Raw genomic sequence first — 25,063 nt, forward strand, 5'->3', positions numbered from 1 at the left:
CTGGAGTCATCAAATGTAAGCACTGGTTACTCACGTTGGGTTCCAGTCTACACATCTCTTGTAGTTTTCTACCACTGAGATAAGCATAGAGCAGTTGGCACAGCATAGGGAATAGCTCTATTTTTCAAAAATGTCATCAAATCATGGCCTCCAGATTTTCTATAGTTTGTGCTAGAAACTGAACCCAAGATGAAAGACACTTCTTGTGGGATGGCATGTTTGCTCCAGACACTTGAATGTTGAGGGTCTTTCCCCCAAATCTCTAGAAAGCGCCTGTACTTAGAGGTGTGCTCTTCAGAGAGCAGACTAATGTAACCTGATGTCACATGGGCAGGTCCTCATCCTGCTGGACTGCTGTCCACCTGAGAAAGGTAAGGCACAGAGAGACATGGGACACTCAAGGGAGGGACAAAGAAAAGATGGCCATGTTTGGGCCACACTGCAGAGGAGAGCATCTAAAGCATGCTCTCACATGCGTGTCCTTTGGAGCTGGGAGAAATGAATCCTGGCTCTTTGAGCTGTGCAGTCTGCAGAGCATCTTACTGGCACTCATGCCAGAGAATCCAGAGAGCTATGGGCAATGGCTGTTCTGAAAAGGGGATTGAAACTCCTCCATCCAAGTCCTCATCTCTAATCTGTCCCACAGGAATATGACTGGATGGATTCTCCCCATTGCTGTGTCAGAAGGACACACAGAGTAAGTGTATATATACTGTGTGCAATACAAACCAATATGATTACTTGAGGATTTGTAAAATCCTTGGTGTTGTTTGTCCGTTGTCCCTCCTTCTCCTTCTTTTTTGACCTCCCTCTCTCTTCTCCAAGCAGTGATACTTCCCTATTATTCCATTAATTTGTCCTTGTGTGTTTTCAGGCATGTTAGTGCAGTTCCTAAGGAGGCCATAAGAGGGTACCAGATTTCTGTGGTGGAGACAAGGACGTTGCTATTTAGTAGATGGGCATCCAGGGAGGTAAAATTGGATGCCCTACATGAGGAGTTAAATGCTCTTAACCGCTGAGCCATCGAGGTTTTTCATTGTTGCTGTTTTCCTCTGATTGCTTTAGATATTAATCCCGTGTTGAATGTTGTAGGCATATCTAGCAATAAACTCCCTGTGCTATATCTCATGTGTTCTGACAGATTCATTTCTAGGAACTTAAAGTTTTATCCTTTGCTTTAATCTTTAATCATTTAAATGTGAATTGTTCAAACTCATGTGTTTACATAATTTCAAATATTTCTCTTTCTGTTGGTTTCTAATTATTTTCATTATGGAATGTTGAAATACAGAAAACATTATTTTTTATGTTTGTTAGTTTTGTTCTGTGTCCTTAAATATGATGTATTTTAGGGAAACTACATGGGCACCTGAGGAGGCCATGAAATTTATGGTTGTCGCGTAGTTTATTAGGTAGATTTTTGTTACATAAGTGAGTTCTATGACACAATTAAATTCTGAAAGGTTTTTTGTTGTTGCTCCTTTTGTGTTTTAGTCTGGAATATTATCTATGGTTGACAGTGGTATATACAAGAGACTTATTCTTATCCCTGGTTGAATCTCTTTCTTCATATCTATCAGTGTTTATTCAATGAAATTTTGTGAGCCAGAACTCAATACACACACTTGGAGCTGTGACTTCTCAGTGGGTTGTTTCCTTTAGTTACTAGCACTGACTCCTCTGGGTTTCTGTTGCAGATGTTGGTCACCTCCTCGAGGACGCCTTCTGATTCCACTTGTTTGGAGTATCATTTTTGCACTCTTTCACCTCTGTGTGTGAAGTCTTTTGAAAAATATCAACATAGACATTTGAAACCTTTTATTTGAACATTTCCTTTCAATTTGCGAGCATAATTTATACCATACTGTACATATTGAGGGGTACTATGATGCATGCAAACATTGCTGAACATTCAAACCAACGTCATTATATTTCTCACCTAAAATACTCTCCATCTTTTATGGTGAGAATACTTACAATTATTTCTTGTGGTTGTTTACAATATAAAATACTTCATGTTATTTATTTTTGTATCTATTTGCAGCTTAGTGCCCTATAAGAAAACATCCCATATCTATCTCTCATCCACAATGTTCCCATGGAAACCAACATTTTCCTATCCATCCTTGTGATATCAACTTCTTAGTGTCAAAATATTAATGAAATTACACAATACTTTTCTTCCTGACTATGGGAATTAACTTTATATCCTGCTGTGTTTATTTTTTTTTTTAATTAAATAGTTCTTCCCAAACTTGCCTAACCTCCTACAACCTCAGTGGAACTCTGAAACACAGCTTGCTACAATACAGAGATGACCAAGAGGTGAGTGAGCAGTCATGTGGTGGGACACCCCACTCTCAAGGACCTCCTTCATAGTGGGCAAAACCCCGGGTCCCTCCCCAACCTGCCTCAGCTTATCTAGTCACCAGCAAGAGAGTTTCCTGCTGAGAGGACCAAGAGAGAAGACCAAGAGAGGAGGCTAAGAGATACCTCAGTGGCTCCCTGAGACACAGACATTGACAGTACAGAGAAGACCAAGAACAATTCCCGAAAGACACAGTCACTGCAAGGATTGGACCAAGTTACAAAGACACTGCCGGCATCAACTAAAGGAAAAGATGGGTAGGTGCCAATGCAAAAATTTATCCAAAAACCTAACCCAGTGATCACACAACAGGAAGACTTAATCATCCTAAACCAGAAGAAGAAGAAAACAACTTTAAATGTAACTTAATGAAGATGATGGAGACCTTTAAGGAGAAAATGAGAAACTCCCTTAAAAAAATGGAAGAAAAGACAAACAAAAAATTGAAAGATGGTGATAGATATGAATCTATTTTCATTCTTCTACAGGTTGACATCCAGTTATTCAGCACCATTTGTTAAAGATGCTTTCTTTCTTCCATTGTATATTTTTAGCTCCTTTGTCGAAAATCAAGTGTTCATAAGGTTGTGGATTAATATCTGGGTCTTTGATTCGATTCCATTGGTCAAAATCTCTGTTTTTGTGCCAATACCAAGCTATTTTCATTACTGTAGCTCTGTAATAGAGTTTGATGTCAGGGATGGTAATGCCTCTGGAAGTACTTTTATTGTATAGGATTGTTTTGGCTATCCTGGGTTTTTTGTTTTTCCATATAAAGTTGATTATTGTTCTCTCAAGGTCTATGAAGAATTTTGTTGGGATTTTGATGGGGATTGCATTGAATCTATAGATTGCTTTTGGTAGAATTGCCATTTTTACTATGTTGATCCTCCCAATCCAAGAGCATGGGAGAGCCTTCCATTTTCTGGTATCCTCTTCAATTTCTTTCTTCAAAGACTTAAAGTTCTTGTCAAATAGTTCTTTCACTTCCTTGGTTAGAGTTACCCTAAGATACTTTATGCTATTTGTGGCTATCGTGAAAAGTGATGTTTCTCTGATTTCCCTCTCTGCTTCTTTGCTTTTGTGTATATAAGAGGGCAACTGATTTTTGGAGTTGATCTTGTATCCTGCCACATTACTAAAGTGTGGAATATATAAGCATTAGAGTACTACTCAGTGGTAAAAAACAATGACATCTTGAATTTTGCATGCAAATAGATGGAAATAGAAAATACTATTCTGAGTGAGGTATCCCAGACCCAATAAGATGAATATGGTATGTACTCACTCATTAAGTGGATTCTGGCCATAAACAAAGGACATTGAGCCTGTAATTCGGGATCCTAGAGAAGCTCAATAAGAAGGTGAACCCAAAGAAAAACATAGTTATTCTCCTGGATATTGTAAGTAGACAAGATTGCCAGGCAAAAATTAGGAGATTGGGGGTGGGGATGGGGTGAGGGTAAGGGGAGATGGGGAGAGAGAAGTGAAAAGGGGAGGATGGGGAGAGCTTGGGGGAATGGGAAGGTTGAGATGGAAGAAGGGTGGATATGGGAGCAGGGAAGTATATGTCTTAATTAAGGGAGCCATTTTAGGGTTGGCAAGAGACTTGATTCTATAGAGGTTCCCAGGTGTCCAAGGAGATGTCCCCAGCTTGTCCCTTGGGCAGCTGAGGAGAGAGCACCTGAACTGGCCCTATCCTATAGCCACACTGATGAATATCTTGCATATCACCATAGAACCTTTATCTGGTGATGGATGGAGATAGAGACAGAGACCCACACTGGAGCACTGAACTGAGTTCCCAAGGTCCAAATGAGGAGCAGAAGGAGGGAGAACATAAGCAAGGAAGTCAGGACCGCGAGTGGTGCGCCCACCCACTGAGGCAGCAGGGCTGATCTAATGGGAGCTCACCAAGGCCAGATGGACTGGGACTGATGGAGCATGTGATCAAACCGGACTCTCTGAATGTGGCTGACAATGAGGGCTGACTGAGAAGCCAAGGACAATGGCACTGGGTTTTGATTCTACTGCATGTACTGGCTTTGTGGGAGCCTAGTCTGTTTGGATGCGCACCTTCCTGGACCTGGATGGAGGGGGGAGGACCTTGGACTTCCCACAGGGCAGGGAACCCTGACTGATCTTTGGATTGGATAGGGAGGGGGAGGGGGAGGGGAGGGAGGGGGAAGGAAATGGGAGGAGGTGGAAATTTTTAATAAAAAAGCTAAAAGAAATTAATAAATCACCCCCCAAACCCCAAGAAAAACAGGAAAAAACAGGTGTAGTAAACAGTTCAAGACCTGGAGACTGAAATAGAGGCAATAATGAAAATGCAAACTAAGGGATCTCTGGATATGGAAAATCTGGGTAAATGAATAGGAACTACAGAGGCAAATATAACTAACAGAAAACAGGAGATGGAAGAGAGTATCTAAGTGTTGAAGATACTATAGAGGAAATCCATTCACTGGTCAAGGAAAACATTAAATCCAACAAATTTTTAACACAAAACATTCAGGAAATCTAGGACACCATGAAAAGACCAAACCTAAGAATAATAGGGGTAGAAGAGGGTGAAGAACTCCAGCTCAAAAACACAGAAAATATATTTAACAAAATCATAAAATAAAGCTTTTCTAACCTAAAGAAGGATTTCCCTATGAAGGTATAAGAAGCTTATAGAACGCCAAATAGACTGAATAAAAAAAAGGCCCCTCACTACATAATAATAAAAATACAAAACATACAGAATAAAGAAAGAATATTAAGAGTTGCAAAAGAAAAAGGTCAAGTAACATATAAAGGTAGACCTATCAGAATTAAATCCTACTTCTCAATGGAAACCATGAAAGCCAAAAGGTCCAGATGTGTTGCAGACACTAAGAGTTCACAGATACAAGCACAGACTACAAGACCCAGCAAAGATTTCTATCACCATCGATGGAAAAAACAAGATATTCTATGACAAGGCAGTAACCAACAGCTAACTGGATGTAAAGCCTACTCAATAGATGAAAATTCATGTCCGGTATTGCAAGCCATGGCTAGTGTGGTAATGGATCTTAGGATATCATACTATCATCTCTTTTCTAAACCAATATAATTCCAAATACCACCCTAAATACCTATCCTTATACCCACAGATGAGTGTAGCTCTCAGCCCTCATCAAAGAAGCTTCTTTGTGCAGCACATGGAGACTATTACATAAATGCACAGCTGGTCCAAATGCAGAGAATCAGCTAAACGTGGGGTATTCATTCCCAGCTGGCAGATCTCCAACACAGTCACCACCTAGGCTCAGGGAAAATAGTGGAAGAGGGAACAGGAAGACAGCAAAGGTTAGAGGACCAGGAAACATGCATCAAGATTTTGAATTCTAGATATGACAGGGAATCTATGCCTGTGAAATCTCAACAATATGGATACTTAAACAGAATCTGAAAAATAACAACATCAGTTGACTTACCAGTGTGGGTTGGGAAATTTTGTAGGACCTACCTCTAAATGAAGAGCTCTAGGGAAGCAACAACTATAGAGAAAGGACAATCAGTCTTCCACAGGGTAGGTGCCCTGATTGGTTATCCAACACCAAATGGTCAGTCTTCAAACATATGCATAAAAACAATGCTAAGTGGACTAGCCCAGCTCTGACCCTCAATTGACTGTTGATAGATCCAGACTTGTTTAGGCCCATTGTAGGTGGATGTATATGTTATGAGGTCATGACTGATCTGGCTGACCTGGAGAGAATCGCACAGCTCTGCTCAGGATCTTTCAGTTCTTATATTTTTCTGTCCCACTTTGGCAATGATTTGTAAACTTTAGAGAGGGTAGTATAGTATAAACGTGTCTTTGTGTCTGGGAACAGTCAGCTCTCACTTGCCACTCTCAGGTCTATTAGAAGCTGCATGTCTGTGCACACACCAGTGTTTATATCAGAGACAAGCTTCTTTGATTAAGGGTGGGATTAATATTTGACTATGAGTATGACAGTAAATATTTAGAAAAAATGCCATGCTTCCCATTTTTTGACAAAACATCGATTCATAAAATTCCTTAGAAAACAAGAATAGAAATCTAAGTTAATTATATCTTTGTCTAATTGATGGATGATAGATAGAAAGGACCTTTGTGTTTTTGTGATTGTGTGTTCACGTATATACACTCATGCGTTCCATATCTCAGATACTGGAGGATCATATTGAAGAAAGTGTGCTGTGTGATCTTGATCTTCTGTGACTGCTCTTCATGGAACATCTTTGGAAGGAACTTAACTTCTGTGTGTGTCTCATCCTGGAAGGAGATTTAGGCTGCCCCAACTCTGGTGCCAGTGCTTTCAGGGTTAGTAGTCCCTATGTTAAAAACTGTTTTATTAGTAAGTATCTTTGTAAAGAGTAAAGTTTTCATCATGAAATTTAAATATAGGTATAAGAGTATATTAACCTTCACCTCTAAATTCAACTTCTGGGAAAACATGACACTTCTCTTTTGGGTATTATTCCTTTAATATAATACTTTATTAATTCTTTGATTATTTCAGATTGTGTGATTTTACATTAATCCCCTCATCTACCAACTCCTCTATCAACCCTTTCCACTGTTCCTTCACTGCAAACCCAACTTGTAGTTTCCTCCCTCTGTCTACCAAGTTCAGATTGTAGTGCTCAAGGAGTCTTAGCAGTGTGACCTATCCTAGAGCGTTGTCAACCTACATGGAGTAAGCTCATCAAAGAAAACCAACTGTTTCCCAGTAGCTGTCAAATGCAAATAGCTACCTTCATTTCTCTGTGCTGAGTTCTTTGTCTGGCTTGAGCTTGCATAGATTTTGTCCATGCTGCCCCCCAGTTTCTGTGGTTCATATGTAAAACTGTAATATGTGTTTGGGAAACACTGTTTCCTTGATGTTACTCACAACCTCTGGTTCTTACAATCTTCCCACTCAATCTAACAATGTAGAAAATACTAAGGATGCCTATTCTCTGTACATTGACCTTTTGAGTAACTTGGTGTTAATTACCATATTGCAAGCAAAAGTTCTTTGATGAGGAACAAGTGATACACTGATCTATGGGTATAGCAATAGGCCGTGTGGAATCATTTCAATGATATGCCCATTTAGCAGAACAATAATATTGCCTTCTCCCCTAGGGCCTGTGACCTACTCAGTCACAGATTCTTGGCTGCATCAACAGTACCAAAAGCAGGTATTGGTTCCTTCTCGTCGAGCAAGTCTCTAGATATAATCAGAAAGTAGTTGGTTGCTCCCATAACATTCCTGACACAATTGCACCAGTGGGCATATGTCATCAGGCCAGTCATTGTAACTCATAGGTTTCACAGATGGGTAAGACTAATGATGATTTTCATCCTCTGGAAGCATGCCTACGAAACTCCAGAGTCATGAGTTAGTTAGTGCAAGGTTTTTAGCTGAGTGTCTGCTTTCTCTCTCCTTATTCTGTGTCTCAAGCATGTAGTGTCTTCAGTGCCAGGCAGAGGGTCAAACAATAGAGTTCTGGAGGGTAACCAAGAGTATTATCAATAGCCTATAATACTTGGTAGTCTGTGGGACCCTGCTGATGAATTGTACAATAGAGATAATTCTTTTCTGGTACTGGGGTTTTTATTTGCTAGCCTAAGGTGACAAGTTACAGTACTTGGGCTCCCATTGTGAGGTAACACTATTAAAACTCTTTTTACATATGTATATGTATACATTTCAGGAAGCTTATATGGCAGTAGGCATCCAAACGGCTTTATCAACTGGTTTTTAGCATTAGCTATCATTCTCTATATTCCCTCCTTTATCCTGACTTCCCATTCGAATTTAACCCTTCCTATTCCATCATTCCCCTTTAACCTTTTATTCCCTTTGTTATGAGGTGTCTAGAACGAGAGTCTCAAGAGTAACTCAGATGATGCTATGTGACACTCCAATCCCAGATGGCCAGATAATTTTCTTACTTTGGTTATCAGAACTCAGACTTTGTTTTTTCTTCTCAGAAGATGCTTTAGATGTGATTGAGGATATGGAGAGAAGTAAGTGACCTGCCGAATAAATTCTATTGACTTTGCCCTGTGGTATGTGCACTAACCTGTGTGAGCCATCCATCAGTGGGGTTTCCTAGTCTCAGGTGCTGAACTGATGATTCTTTCCCTATAGGGACATGGATAACGGCAGTCTCGTCTAAACCCTTCCTTACTGTCAGAAGTATCGACGGTCACAGGAAGCTAACGTGCTTCACTGGTGTTGATTCAGTGCCTCTGTGCTTCTCAGAGCAGGGCTGAGGCTAGTTAAAGGCTTTGTTTCATCTTCTTCATTCTATTCTTCCATCTCTAATTATAAAGTAATATTATTTTTATAGTTGCCTTTATTTTTTTAGTTAAAATTCAATTACATTGATTTTTGGAAGACTTTTTAATCATTTCAACAAGACAAGCAGGCTCTAGCAATGGCACTTTAAACATGTAATGTGCTCTTTACAGCCAGTCTTCTTAGAACAACAAAGGAATGAGAAAAGACAGGGCTCACAAACACATTGACTACATATAGCTTTATTGAGAAACAGTCATCAAATTTCACGATTAAGAGTCTTATGCGATTAAATAAACCTACATGTTGCAAAGTGGCAAACAGTTGAAGTAGACAGTTTTCAGATATGGCAAAGATGAAAGATAGCATCTAAAACCAAGAAAGACAATTTTGGGCAACCAGGTGGAAAATCCCCAGTTTCTCCAGCTGCAACATAAGACTGAAACTGAGAAAGAAAGAAAGAAAGAAAGAAAGAAAGAAAGAAAGAAAGAAAGAATGACCTTTGAGTCACTGCTCTCGTCCCAGTGACTATGTCCAAGGACAGGATATTTCCTGTTTTGGAGAGTCCTGGTTAAGCCAGTTATACCCAGATTTGCATTTTAGTTAGGAAATTGTTGGACCAGCCCACCATCTAGTGGCTCTACGTCCTACTGGGTGGGGCAGCCAGTCCTATAAAAAAGAGTTGGATGAAGAAGTGTAACACCATTGCTACTCAAGCCCCAGACTACGGAGAACCTGGTGAGTCTGATCTCCTGAATTGATCTCTGTCTATGGTCTTCTCATGTAGTTTACTTTAGAGAGAACAGTTGGTGATTTCAAACTGTGATCATGGGTTGAATGTTAGTTACCAATCTAAAATTCAGCAACGTGGCAGAGTGATCCATACTGTGTTAGCTTGTTTCTGCCTTTGTGTATAGGTGGCTGATAATCCATATGGAAAACCAAGACAATAGGGAAGGGTTGCTTTGAAGATGGTGACAGAACAGAGTATTTTTATTTTCTTACATTTTGGTGCCCTTTTCAAAGGCCTATCTCTTGGCAGGCATTAGAGACCTTTTAATTTTCCTAGGTATCCTCTGATGTGAAACCCATGTTCTGTCTTGAATTTTACAGGTGCTAATGGTGATAAGGATTGGTTTTGAGATTACTTAGGGTTTCAGAAATTGAATATGTTGTTTTGGCAAGAAATACTATATTCTTTAAAACAGATGTTTTTGGGTATGGGGAATGCAACCAAAGAAGGATCTGCAAAGTTAAATGAAACAAAACACTAAATTGGAAGGGAAAATCTAGGAAGTCCTAAAAGACTTAGTTGGGAGTACTGTTTGTATGCGAGAGAATTACTGTCCAAAATCCTATAGACCAGTTTTCTTTATGAAAATCACCTCTTGTGAGAATTGCTATGCAATGTCTTTCAGATCCTGAGCCTTCAGCACGATGTCTTACCAACAGCAGCAGTGCAAGCAGCCCTGCCAGCCTCCTCCCATGTGCCCACCTCCAAAGTGTCCAGAGCCTTGTCCTCCTCCAAAGTGCCCTGAGCCATGCCCTCCTCCAAAGTGCCCTGAGCCTTGCCCTCCCCCACAGTGCCCTGAGCCTTGCCCTCCTCCACAGTGCCCTGAGCCTTGCCCTCCTCCAAAGTGCCCTGAGCCTTGTCCTTCTCCACAGTGCCCAGAGCCATGCCCCCCTCAGCCATGCCAGCAGAAATGTCCTCCTGTGCAACCTCCTTCACCCTGCCAGCAGAAGTGCCCACAGAAGAACTTGTGAGTGCTTCAGCAGTCACCAGGACCAAGATAGGAGAAGGGACTCCATCTCACCTAGTTCCATAGCAACTCATCTACCGTTCCTTCAAAACCTGTCATGGATTTTGAAGAATCTTTTCCACTCTTCACCCCTGATATGCCAAAGATGACTGCTGATAGGGAAGATATTTCCATGAGACTATTCTCCTGCTACCGTCAAGGGACTGCTGAAAATGATCCTTCCTCTGTGGCACAGCATCCCAGATACACAGAGGGAAGAACAGCAGGTGTTACCCCAGTGCCCTCTGAGGAACCTTTCCAGTCTGCCTGTCACCTGGGCAGAGGCTTTTACAGCTTAGATAATTGTCACTGTTGTTACTCAATAAAGCACAATTTTGGTGATGGTATAGAGATGTTTCTTTGAAAACTTTCCTTATGGGTAGTATGATTTTTCCTCTTATTCTGTATTATTTACTTTTATTTTTCCTGCACATAAATAACTCACAAGAAGTGACTTAAGGAACTTATTTTGGCTTACAGATTGAAAAGGTACAGTCATGGCGTTGAAGGCATGGTGGCAGGTATATGGTTACATTGCATGTACACACAAAAAGTGGAGAGCAGACAAAGAGTGGTCCATGCTGCAAGATCTCAAACCTCACCCTCAGTTACCAGCAAAGTTCCACCTTCTTTAAGCTCCACAACTTTCTAAACAGTTCTAACCTCCCGATTCAAGCACATGGGATTATGGAGGGCATTTATAGTCAAACTGCAAGGAATGATAGGCAAAACCCTAATGATCAGTTTTCTCTGAATTTGAGGCCGTAGTAAACATTATTTTTAAAATATTTCAAACTCTTCTTATTGTCTTCAAGTATTATTTAGTTCTTTTGAGGAACAAATTATTTAAGTAGTGAGGAATTCAGTTCCTCTTCCCCAGTTCAGAAGACTAACATGCACACCATAAACTTGTTCTGGGCACAGAGTTGTCAGTTCTTTCATTCGGTTACCATAATGCCTGAGACTGAATTAGCTCTTAGTAAATAGCTATCAGCAGCCCTGGCCCATTGTTACTTACATGTATAAGTTATTCAAATGTAACTTATTTGTAACTGGTACAGAAAATACGATTTAAATGTACTATTCTGAACATTTTATTTCCTAGTCAAACTCATTTTTTTATTCAATATTTCAGGAAAATGAAGTTTTGGGGAATTGGTAGAGTGCCAGTGCATACTCCTAACAGTCCTTAAAATGTAGGGATTACATAATAAAAGAAAGGAAGGGGACCACGTGGAAGATTTTCTGTCTCCGCTATACACATGCCACCTTCCTTCTCTAACAATCCACATCCTATTACCATTATTTGCCCAAGTCTTCTGACTCCATATTTGAAACATTTTGGTGTTTTTAATGTTAATAAGATTTGCAGTCACTGCTGCCACGCAGATCAGTTACCAAGTGCCCAGCCTCCTAACCAAGTTAGTTCTTACATATTGTGGTCCTGTGTGTCCACGTGGGATTGTAAGTGGATGAGTCTTCTATTAAGTTTAAACTACAATAACCACAATATTGCTAAGGTTGTTATATTAGAAGTGCCTGAAGATAGGCCTGAATCATTCGAGGTCCGCACAGTGTGAGCCCAGCCTAAGGAAGCTGAGTTACCTCTCTAATAGGTGTTGCAAAGGATAGGGTGATGAAAGTGTTCTTGGGAAGTTGATCAGCATGTTATAAAGTTGATAATGTAGGTTGTTTTTCGGTTCTGAATATTAGGAATAATGCTGCTATGAACACAGTTGAACACACGTCCTTGGGGTATGATTGAGCATCCTTTGGGTATATGCCCAAGAGTGGTATTGCTGGGTCTTAAGGTAGATTGATTTCAAATTTTTTGAGAAATTGCCATACTGACTTCCAAAGTTGTTGTACAAGTTTGCATTCCCACCAGCAATGGAGAAGTGTTCTCCTTACTCCGCATCCTCTCTAGCATAAGTTGTCATGATCTTAGTCGTTATGACAGGTGTAAAATTGTATCTCAGAGTCATTGGTCTATTTGGTATTTTAATGTCTAATTTCTTGAGTTCTTTATATATTTTGGAGATCAGTTCTCTGTCAAATGTTGGATTGGTGAGGATTCCCATTCTGTAGGCTCTTGTTTTGTCTTGTTGACCGTGTCCTTTGCCTTACAGAATCTTTTCAGTTTCAGAAGATCCTATTTGTTAATTGTTGTTCTCGCTCTCTGTGCTACTGGTGTTATATTTAGGAAGTGGATCCTTGTGAGAATCATTAAAGGCTACTTTTTACTTTCTTTTTCATCAGCTTTAGTGTAACTGGATTTATATTGAAGTCTTTGATCCATTTGGACCTGAGTTTTGTGCATGGTGGTAGATATGAATCTATTCACATTCTTCTACTTGATGACATCCAGTTATGCCAACACCACTTGTGAATTTTGAATTTCCTGCTAAAAATATAGACAGGTGTGCCTATTCCCAGGTTTCATAGTCCAGGATTATCAGGTTCCAGATGTATCCTCACCGGTACAACCAGGGCACTTCTCTGTCCCATTCTTTCTGACAGTTAATGACCCTTCCCACTGCTAGCTCCATTCATAGGGACAATATTAATATATTTTTTTCTCCTAGCCACCTGCCTTCTCATCTCCCTCAAGAAACAGAGTCCTGAGATCTCCAGGATGGCAGTAAACCTGATGCTTCTCCAACCATACTGAACCATTGCTGAAATAGGCACACCTGTCTGTATTTTTAGCAGGAAATTTAATAACTGAGATAATGAACTACCACTATTTTAAGTCATCAAATGTCTTTGAACAAATCTAAGAGGGATAAATGAGCAGAAATGAGACAACATTTTTAATTACATAGGGAACCCCAAGTCTCTCCATAGTTTTTGGAGAACACCAGACTTAGAAGCAGTGCTTGCCATTAACTACTGAGTACAAGAGGTCCAAAGATTTTCCTTGGGGGGAAGATTTAGTTTCCCTGTTTTGGCAGGATGAGACAATCATCCCCAGTGTAGCATCCAGGAGGCTAATAAGGTAGAAGGCTACTTTCTGCTGTGTGGGTGGCTTTGCCAAACCCAAAAACAAGCCTCCTGGCAGAAGGTCTTTTGTGACCCATGTGTCTTCTTGGAGGAGCTAAAGGATGCTGCAGGAGCTGGCATGTCTGTGTTCGAAGCTCTTTTGTTAAATGCCATACTCTCAGATCTGTAAAGGCACTTGAGGATTGAGTACCATTACCTGTTAGTTATATTTAAATTAGACATATAAGTTAAATTTAGACATGTATTTTACCCAATGAGTTAGAGCTTACCAATGTTAGTAAATGTAAGAAGATTAAAAGGAATATTTTAATAAGTCAAAGAAAACTAACACATGTGAGTACTCTTATTCAAGATGGAGCTGAGGTAAAAATGGAGGCTACCCATGAGTTTGTATTTTTCCAGAGATGTTTTAATTTGGAGTTATAAGTTTTACAGATCTTAAAACACACACACAAATACACACAGAGAAATAAGACAAGCATATTTTGGAAACAAACATATATACACACATAGACATAAAAGCATAGTGTGACCACATTATTTATTTATTTATTTTTATTCCTTCCCCATCCTCCCGCCCCTCTCCCCCTCCCCCCCACTCCTCTTCTCCTCCCTCTCCAGTCCCAGGGGCAGTCAGAGTTCCCTGCCCTGTGGAAAGTCCAAGGTCCTCCCCCCTCCATCCAGATCTAGGAAGGTGAACATCCAAACTGTCTAGGCTCCCACAAAGCCAGAACCTGAAGTAGGATCAAAACCCGTGCCATTGTCCTTGGCCTCTCGTCAGCTCTCATTGTCCGCCGTGTTCAGAGAGTCCGATTTTATCCCGTGCTTTTTCAGTCACAGTCCAACTGGCCTTGGTGAGCTCCCAATAGATCGGCCACACTGTCTCAGTGGGTGGGTGCACCCCTCGTGGTCCTGACTTCGTTGTTCATGTTCTCCCTCCTTCTGCTCCTCATTAGGACCTTGGGAGCTCAGACCGGTGCTCCAGTGTGGGTCTCTGTCTCTATCTCCATCCATTACTAGTTGAAGGTTCTATGGTGATATGCAAGATATTCATCAGTATGGCTATAGGATAGGTTCATTTCAGGTTCCCTATCATCAGGTGCCCAAGGAACTAACTGGGGACATTGCCCTGGGCATCTGGTAGCCACTCCAAGTTCAAGTTTCTTGCCAACCCTTAGGTGGCTCCCTTAACTAAGATATGAGTTTCCCTGCTCCCATATCCAACCTTCCTATATCCCCAATCATCCCGTTTCCCCAAGTTCCCCTCATCCTCTCCTTCACACTTTTCTCTTTCCATCTCCCCTTACCCCCATCCCACCCTACCCCCAAGATTCCAATTTTTGGCCCGGCAATTTTGTCTATTTCCCATAGCCAGGAGGATAACTATATGTTTTTCCTTGGGTTTGCCCTCTTGTTTAGCTTCTTTAGGACCACAAATTATAGACTCAGTGGCCCCCTATCCATGGCTAGAAACCAATTATGAGTGAGTACATCCCATGATCTTCTTTTTGGGTCTGGGTTACCTCACTCAGGATAGTATTTTCTATTTCCATCCATTTGCATGCAAAATACGAGAAGTCATTGTTTTTTACTGCAGAGTAGTACTCTTATGTGTATATATTCCACACTTTCTTCATCCATTCTTCCATTGAAGGACACCTAGGATGCTTCCAGGTTCTCGCTATTACAAATAATGCTGCTATGAACATAGTTGAACAAATGCTTTTGTTATATGATAAGGGATCTCTTGGGTATATTCCCAAGAGTGGTATTGCTGGGTCCAGGGGTAGGTTGATCACAATTTTTCTGAGAAACCGCCACACTGATTTCCAAAGTGGTTGCACAAGTTTGCAGTCCCACCAGCAATGGATGAGGGTACCCCTTTCTCCACAACCTCTCCAGCAAAGACTATCCTTGGTGTTTTTGATTTTAGCCATTCTGACAGGTGTAAGATGATATCTCAAAGTTGTTTTGATTTGAATTTCTCTGATCGCTAAGGAGGTTGAGCATGACCTTAAGTGTTTTTTGGCCATTTGAAATTCTTCTGTTGAGAATTCTCTGTTCAGTTCAGTGCCCCATTTTATAATTGGATTGCTTAGTCTTTTACGGTCTAATTTCTTGAGTTCTTTATATATTTTGGAGATCAGACCTTTGTCTGTTGCGGGATTGGTGAAGATCTTCTCCCAGTCAGTAGGGTGCCTTTTTGTCTTAGTGACAGTGTCCTTTGCTTTACAGAAGCTTCTCAGTTTCAGGAGGTCCCATTTATTCAATGTTTCCCTTAATGTCTGTGCTGCTGGGGTTACACATAGGAAGCGATCTCCTGTGCCCATATGTTGTAGGGTACTTCACATTTTCTCTTCTATCAGGTTCAGTGTGTTCAGATTGATATTGAGGTCTTTGATCCATTTGGACTTGAGTTTTGTGCATGGTGATAGATATGGGTCTATTTTCATTCTTCTACAGGTTGACATCCAGTTGTGCCAGCACCATTTGTTGAAGATGCTTTCTTTCTTCCATTGTATATTTTTAGCTCCTTTATCGAAAATGAGGTGTTCATAGGTTTGTGGGTTAAAATCCGGGTCTTCTATATGATTCCATTGGTCGACTTCTCTGTTTTTATGCCAGTACCACGCTGTTTTCATTACTGTAGCTCTGTAATAGAGTTTGAAGTCAGGGATGGTAATGCCTCCAGAAGTTCCTTTATTGTATAAGATTGTTTTGGCTATCCTGGGTTTTTTGTTTTTCCATATAAAGTTGATTATTGTCCTCTCAAGATCTGTGAAGAATTTTGATGGGACCTTGATGGGGATTGCATTGAATCTATAGATTGCCTTTGGTATAATTGCCATTTTTACTATGTTGATCCTCCCAATCCAAGAGCAAGGGAGATCCTTCCATTTTCTGGTATCCTCTTCAATTTCTTTCTTCAAAGACTTAAAGTTCTTGTCAAATAGATCTTTCACTTCCTTGGTTCGAGTTACCCCAAGATATTTTATGCTGTTTGTGGCTATCGTGAAAGGTGATGATTCTCTTATTTCCCTCTCTGCTTTCATATCCTTTGTGTATAAGAGGGCGACTGATTTTTTGGAGTTGATCTTGTATCCTGCCACATTACTAAAGGCGTTTATCAGCTGTAGGAGTTCTTTGGAGGAGTTTTTGGGGTCGCTTAAGTACACTATCATATCATCTGCAAATAACGCAAGTTTAACTTCTTCCTTTTCAATTCGAATCCCCTTGATCACCTTATGTTGTCTTATTGCTATTGCTAGAACTTCAAGCACTATATTGAAGAGGTATGGAGAGAGTGGACATCCTTGTCGTGTTCCTGATTTTAGTGGGATGGCTTTAAGTTTCTCTCTGTTTAATTTGATGTTAGCCGTTGGCTTGCTGTAAATAGCTTTAATTATATTTAGGTATGACCCTTGTATCCCTAATCTCTCCAAGACTTTTATCATAAAGGGATGTTGAATTTTGTCAAATGCTTTTTCAGCATCTAATGAAACTATCATATGGTTTTTTCTTTCAGTTTATTTATATGATGGATTACATTGATAGATTTGCGTATGTTAAACCAGCCCTGCATCTCTGGGATGAAGCCTACTTGATCATAATGGATAATTTTTCTAATGTGTTCTTGGATTCGGTTTGCCAGTATTTTGTTGAGGATTTTTGCATCGATGTTCATGAGTGAGATTGGCCTGTAATTTTCTTTCTTGGTTGAGTCTTTGTGTGGTTTTGGTATCAGAGTTACTGTAGCTTCATAGAAGGAATTTGGCAATGACTCTTCTGTTTCTATATTGTGAAATACATTTAGGAGTATAGGTATTAGGTCTTCTTGGAAGTTCTGGTAGAATTCCACATTGAAACCATCTGGTCCTGGACTTTTTTTGGAAGGGAGGTTTTCGATAACAGCTTCTAATTCTTCGCAACTCACAGGTCTATTTAGGTTGTTTACCTGGTCCTGGTTTAACTTTGGTATATGGTATTCATCTAAAAAGGTGTCCATTTCTTTAACATTTTCCAGCTTTGTGGCATACAGGCTTTTGTAGTAAGATCTAATGATTCTCTGAATTTCCTCTGTGTCTGTGGTTATGTCCCCCTTTTCATTTCTGATTTTATTAATTTGCAAATTCTCTCTCTGCCGTTTGATTAGTTTGGATCGGGGTTTATCAATCTTGTTGATTTTCTCCAGGAACCAGCTTTTTGTTTCATTGATTCTTTCAATTGTTTTCTGTGTTTCTATTTTGTTGATTTCAGCCCTTAGTTTGATTATTTCCAGTCTTCTACTCCTTCTAGGTGAGTCTGCTTCTTTTTTTTTCTAGAGCTTTCAGGTGGGCTGTTAAGTCTCCAATGTGTGCTTTCTCTGTTTTCTTTAAGTGGGCACTTAGTGCTATGAACTTTCCTCTCAGGACTGCTTTCATAGTGTCCCATAAGTTTGAGTATGTTGTTTCTTTATTTTCATTGAATTCAAGGAAGACTTTAATTTCTTTCTTAATCCAGGTATGGTTCAGTAGTTGACTGTTCAGTTTCCATGAGTTTGTAGGCTTTCTGGGGGTAGCATTGTTGTTGAATTCTAGCTTTAATCCATGGTGATCTGATAAGATACAGGTGGTTACAGATATTTTTTTGTAACTGTGGATGTTTGCTTTGTTACCGAGTATGTGGTCAATTTTCGAGAAGGTTCCATGAGCTGCAGAGAGGAAGGTATATTCTTTCCTATTTGGGTGGAATATTCTATAGATGTCTGATAAGTCCATTTGATTCATTACCTCCATTAATTCTCTTATTTCTCTGTTAGGTTTCTGTCTAATTGACCTGTCCATTGGTGAGAGAGGAGTGTTAAAGTCTCCTACTATTAATGTGTGCGGTTTGATTGCTGCCTTGAGTTTTAGCAATGTTTCTTTTACGTACGTGGGTGCTTTTATATTAGGGGCATAGATATTCAGGATTGAGACTTCATCCTGATGAATTGTTCCTGTTATGAGTAGAAAATGTCCCTCTCCATCTCTTCTGATTGATTTAAGTTTGAAGTCAACTTTGTTAGAAATTAGTATGGCCACACCTGCTTATTTCTTAGGTCCATTTACTTGATAAGCCTTATCCCAACCCTTTACTCTGAGTAGGTGTCTGTCTTTGTGGTTGAGGTGTGTTTCTTGTAAATAGCAGAATGTTGGATCTTGTTTTCATATCCAATCTCTTAGTCTGTGCCTTTTTATAGGTGAGTTGAGTCCATTGACATTAAGTGATATTAATGACCAGTGGTTGTTAACTCCGGTCATTTTTTTAGTAGTAAATTTTGTGTGTTTCCCTTCTTCGAGTTGTGCTGGTGAAAGGCCTCTAATTGTCTGAGATATTGTGGTCAATGTTGGACTCCTTGGTTAGTGATTTTCCTTCTATTACTTTCTGTAAGGCTGGATTTGTGGCTACGTATTGTTTAAATTTGTTTTTATCCTGGAAAATTTTGTTTTCTCCATTTACAGTGAACGAAAGTTTGGCTGGGTATAGTAGTCTGGGATTGCATCCACAGTCTCTTAGTTTCTGCAGTACATCTATCCAGGACCTTCTGGCTTTCATGGTTTCCATAGAGAAGTCAGGTGTAAGTCTGATAGGTTTACCTTTATAAGTAACTTGGCCTTTTTTCTTTGCAGCTCTTAATATTCTTTCTTTGTTCTGTTTGCTTTGTGTTTTGATTATTATATGGCGAGGGGATTTTTTTTTTTTTTTGATTCAGCCTATTCAGTGTTCTGTATGCTTCTTGAACCTTCATAGGTATATCTTTCTTTAGGTTGGGAAAGTTTTCTTCTATAATTTTATTAAATATATTTTCTGGACCGTTGAGCTGTACTTCTTCTCCTTCTTCTACTCCTATTATTCTTACGTTTGGTCTTTTTATTGTGTCCCATATTTCCTGAATGTTTTGTGATGAGAGTTTGTTGGCCTTGCCGTTTTCTTTGATCAGCGTGTTTATTTTCTCTATGGTATCTTCAGAATCTGAGATTCTTTCTTCTATCTCTTGTATTCTGTTGCTTATGCTTGTTTCTGCAGACTCTATTCGTTTACCTAGATTTTCCATGTCCAGCCAGCCTTCTGTTTGTGTTTTCTTCTTTGTCTCCATTTCAGTTTTCAAGACTTGAACTGTTTCAATTATCTGTTTAATTGTTTTTCCTTGGTTTCCTAGGGTATCATTCACTGATTTACTCAATTCTTCAAACTTTCTGTTATACTTCTCATCCATTTCTATAAGGGCATTTTTTACATGCTGTTTAAGGGCATCAATCACTTTCATAAAGTCATTTTTTTCTACTTCTTCATGATTAAGGTGTTCATGTCCTTTTGTTGTGAGGTCGCTGGGTTCTGGTGGTTTCATATTATTTTTCAGATTGTTGGGTGAATTCTTGCATTGGCGCCTGCCCATCTCTTCCTCCGAATGCTCTCCTATGGATCTTCTTTTACAGGATCAGGTCTCCTTGCCTACTGTTGTACCTTCCCAGTGATGGTACTCCCCAGTGATCGTTCTCCTGGTGCTCCAGTGATGTCTCTCCTGGTGACAATATCAGATCTCCTTGCCCAATGATGGCTCTCCTGGTGCCAAGATTAGCTCTCCGTGCCCAATGATGGCTCTCCTGGTGCCGAGATCAGATCTCCGTGCTGGTTGGGTAGTTCGTAAACAAAGCACCTACCTTGCTTGGTGCAGGCAGGCCAGTGAGACAAAGGAACTCCCGCCTGCCTGTTTGCCCTGAGGATTCGCCCCCTGCGCCCAGACAGGCTGAGCTAGGCAGTGTTATGTGCCCAAAGAAGGAAGGGGGCAGAAGGAAGAGGGTTCTGGATGCAAGCTGGATGGGCTAGGACGAGAGAGGCAGTCTGCGGGGAGTAGGGTCTCTGCAGGGAGCCCAGGAGGGATGGGGGTGGGTGAGGAATTTCTGAGTTCCCTGTCCGGGGCTGCTGCCGCGTCACCAACTCACCCCAATGATGGCTCTCCTGGTACCGAGCTCAGATCTCCGTGCTGGTTGGGTAGTTAGTAAACAAAGCGCCTACCTTGCTTGGTGCAGGCAGGCCTGTGAAACAAAGGAACTCCCGCCCGCCTGTTTGCCCTGAGGATTTGCCCCCAGTGCCCAGACAGGCTGAGCTAGGCGGTGTTATGTCTGACCACATTATTTTAACAGACAGATAAATAAATTTTTTTAGAAACCTGTGTCAGCTGACCAACTTAAAAACCCTGGTATAGGTGGCAGAAGGGAAGTACACAGGTGGTCCCATTAAGGATTAGATTAGCAGATGCTGCAAGAGAGAACAGAAATAAAGGATAGAACACCTATGCAGTTTTAGAGTGGAAGGACAGGGAGGTGGGATGATGGGGGGAGGACAGAGTCCCAGCATGAGACAAACAGCAAACAGCCAGAGAAGCAGAGAGGGGAGCAGGGAAGGGGAGTGGAAGCAGAAGCACAGCATCCAGAAACCATGGGTATGAAGCCTTGTTTGTTTTATGTTGGGTGTTAGATACCCCCAATTTAAATGATTTTTGCAAAAGGCAGCCCAAGGGTGTTTGGAGATCAGGCCTCAAATTGCAAGTGTCCGTTTTCACGAGTCTATGCCAAGTATCGGCACTACAATGCGTCTACTGTGATAAGACTCTTGAGTCAAAAAACAGAGTGATGTGAGAATTGCCTGGGCAGATGTCTCCATCCCATGGAATCCCACCTCAGCAAGGACTGTCTCACTGCTTTTGGTCAGGCTGGGGGTCCAGTGTGGACACGGCTTTAACAGACCACCCAACAAACCTAAGGGCCCATGTTTTTGAAAAGGGGGAACTCACCAGACAAAGCCGATCTTAGCCTGGTGGAGAGCATGGGCGAGAAGGGCGTTTTCCAACACGAAACCCTGGGCCAGTGGGAACCCCCCTCCCCCCCGCCATGGGACCTCCAAATGTTAAGTTTTTTTTCCCAGCCCAAACCTTTCTGCTTATGCAATAATTCAAATTAGACCAAATCAGATCAAATTAGAAGAAGCCCAGGTTCAATGGACACTAGCACTCCCGGGTGGACCTCCGGGAAAACACAAAGAGGGGAAAGGTGAACCAGAACCACAATGTGTTTGGTCTCTGGGGGCCAGTTTAAGTAGCCTTTGGGAGTGGTCTTGACCCTCTCTGGGAAGGGATCACTGTTTGCTGGGCTTTCTTGGAGGTGTAGTCTGGACTGTGGCAACTCCCTGGGGAGGTGGCTTGAAATGGAGTTTTCCACCCAACATTCCAAAACGGATGCCAGAGGCTGGGGTGAAGCCCCGCCCAAACAGTCATCGATTACAGGCGAAGGACAGTTAAGGTACCCTCTCCACCTCTGCCTAGATTCTTAGCTGGGGTCATCCTTGTGGATTTCTGGGAATTTTCCTGGTGCCAGGTTTCTCTCTAACCCCATAAAGGCTCTCTCTATCAAGATATCTCTTTCCTTGCTCTCCCTCTCTGCTCTTCCCCCAACTCAATCTTCTTAGTCTCTCAGGTTCTCCTCTCCCACATGTTGCGAATATTTCAGATGTGTGGGTTTATGCAGATGGTGAAATGAAGACTCAGAGACACGTGAGAATGAACTTAGCCTCTGTGGCTGCAGGGGGCTCAGTCGCGGTGAACTGAAGCGCCTTCCCGCATCTTTATTTTTTTCCTATATTAACATTTTAGTTAGTGGATTTCTATATCTTTAAACAAACTGGTGGACGCTTCTGACAATACAATGCCAGGTGCAAATACCTGATTCATGAGGTACCACGGTTTTCTGGGTTTCCTCTAGACCTAGTTTTGCATAGGCTTTGTGTCCATGGGAAACTCTCAGTCAAGATTCACAGAGGAACAAAATGTATCTGTCGCACAAAGAAAGGCGGAGGGAATGTGTGAAAACTCCAGAGGCAGGCCAGGCATAGCCCAGCTGGGTTTCAGGGGCTAGTGGAGGTTTCTTGCTCTCCCTCTGGTGCCAGGTCAGCAGGACATTAAGCCACACCCCCTTCCGCCCTCCACACTCCCCCCACACTCCCACTCTACTCAGGAGATCTTTATTGCCCCTTCCCAGGGGGATCCATGTACTTCTCTCTTAGTGTCCTCCTCATTTCCTGGCTTCGTTGGGGTTGTGGACTGTAGGCTATCTATCCCTTGAAATTTGCAGGCAAATGGATGGAACTATTAAAAAGCATTCTGAATGAGGACGAAAGACCCAGAAAGACAAACACGGTGTGTACTCACTCATTAGTGGATATTAGACTTAAAGGAAAGGAGGTATCTTGATAGAGGGAGTCATTATGGGGTTAGGGAGAAAACTGGTGCTAGGGAAATTTCCAGGAACCCACAAGCCTGACCCCAGCTAAGACTCCTAGCAATAGTGGAGAGGGTGCCTGAACTGGCCTTCCCCAGTAATCAGATAGGTGAATATCCTAAATGTCACCATAGAACTTCCATCCAGTAACTGAAGGAAGCAGATGCAGAGATCCACAGCCAAGCACTGGGCCAAGCTCCTGGAGTCCAGTCGAAGTGAGGGAGGAGGGATTATATGAGCAAGAGGGGTCAAGATCATGATGGAGAAGCCCACAGAGACATCTGAAGGGAGCTAGTTAAAATGTCCTGCAGAGATGAGGAGAGAGCATGAGACACAAACAAACCGATGTGTATAAGTTTATTGAGAAGATCTGTGCAGACGAACTGGGGAAACGGTGAACAGAAGGGGAGGAGGAGAGCATGGGAATGGTGCCTTTAGCTTTTAAAGGTTTCCCAGCACATGCGCATGAGGGGGAAAGGCATGCCCACATCAGATGCTGATGACTGGCAAGGAACGCTACACCCTGTGCCTGCATACGGGGGCTTCTACGTCAGACGCTGGTGATGCTAATGGCGGGTGACTCACGCATGTGCACCTGGGATACATGTACTGGCCTCAGAACCCGGAAGTGGCTAAAGGAATTGCACTAGTGGGAAGTCATGGACTCTAGACTGATTTTTGGGAAGCCTGCATGGGACTGAACTTGGCCCTCTGTATACAGGCAATAGTTGTGCAACTTGGTCTGTTTGAGGGGCCTCTAGCAGTGGGACCAGGATCCATCTCTGTTGCAGGAGCTGGCTTTTTGGACCCCCTTCCATATAGTGGAATGCCTTGCTCAGCCTTGATGCAGGGGGAGGGCCTTGGTCCCGCCTTAACTGAGTGTGCCAGGTTTTGTTGACTCCCATGGGAGGCATTACCCTTAGGAGGAGTGGGTAGGAAGGTTGGGAGAGGTGAAGTCAGAGGAGGGGAGGGAGGGAAACTGTGACTGGTAGACAAAATGAGTAAAAAATTTAAAGTTAAAAAAAAAGTTGGTGCCTTTCTGGAGACCTTTTGTGCAGACATCTAGTAATAAATGTTAACTATTGCTTCTAAATGAGAGTGGAATTTTCTGCTGTATCACGAGGAAAGAAAACATAGGGTTGCATGAGGGGGTAAATCTATAGGAAGATGCTAGAAAACATAGGGTGTGTGTGTGGGGTAAATCTATAGGAAGATGCTATGAAAACATAGGGTGTGTGTGTGAGGGGGTATATTTATAGGAAGATGCTATGAAAGAAATGAAGACTTGTAGCAATTGTGTTTGAGAGACAAACCATTCCTGGGGATTGAATGAATGAAGGTCTGCCTCTTTACCAGGGCTTCCACTTACTCAAAGTGTAGGGCAGATTTTCTTGTGAATGTTCTCAATGGAAGCTTTTTATTTAATTTCCTGAGACATGGGCGGGTCAACCTCCCTTCTGGGCACCTTGTGTGTGCTTACTTCAGAGTCTTATTTCCATCTTACTCCAGTGTGCTTAGATTCAGGCCTTTCTTGAAAGCCTTCCTCAATGAAATGCCCCTTCCTTAGTTCCAGGTGTCACCTCTGCAGTGTCCTTAGCTGGGCCAACACCAACCAAAGCCTCATTCTGCCTGTAAAGATGTCTACTCAGAAGTGAACCAAGGTTCAGCTGCCTCCCGACCAGGAAACGAGAACATCAAGACTTCTGAAACTCAGACTAGAGTTGAGATGTATGTATAAGTCTCTGACACGGTCAACAAATGTGCTGTAGACACTTGTCTGTGACATGCAAAGCTAACTGTGTTACACAGACAGCTGAAGTTTCACTTAGCTTCCTGGAAATGGCTCATGTTTTCTGGTGGGATATAAGTTTTCCTTCTGTTCAGATAAAGCTCTGGCCTGAGCATCTGGTGAACCAGGTTTTGTTTGTTACTCTATGAGAACTGCAGTGTATGTGTGTGTGTGTGTGTGTGTGTGAGAGAGAGAGAGAGAGAGACAGAGACAGAGACAGAGAGAGAAAGGGGGAGAGAGAGACTGTGTGTATGAATGTGAGCATATGTGAGCATATGCATGTGTGTGTTAGTCTGTATGTGAGTGTGCTTGTATGTATGAATGTGAGCATATGTGTGCATGTATATGTGAGTATATGAGCATATGTGTGCATGATCTGTATATATGTGTGCATGTATATGTGAGTATGGGAGTGTGTGAGAGCGTGTGTGTGTGTGTGTTTTGGATGGTGGGGTGGAATGCAAAACACATCCCTCTAAGAGATTCCCTGACACAGAAAG

General features: G+C 41.7%; 1 protein-coding gene across 1 annotated transcript; it reads left to right on the forward strand.

Annotated features, from left to right (window-relative positions):
- The first annotated feature begins 10,116 nt into the window (after positions 1-10,116).
- On the forward strand, positions 10,117-10,443 carry LOC130889891 (small proline-rich protein 2H). Its single transcript, XM_057793826.1, has one exon. The coding sequence runs from the start codon at positions 10,117-10,119 to the stop codon at positions 10,441-10,443; it is 327 nt and encodes a 108-aa protein (XP_057649809.1).
- Positions 10,444-25,063: the final 14,620 nt, after the last annotated feature.

Source organism: Chionomys nivalis, chromosome 18, assembly GCF_950005125.1.
Source record: "Chionomys nivalis chromosome 18, mChiNiv1.1, whole genome shotgun sequence".
Taxonomy (NCBI): domain Eukaryota; kingdom Metazoa; phylum Chordata; class Mammalia; order Rodentia; family Cricetidae; genus Chionomys; species Chionomys nivalis.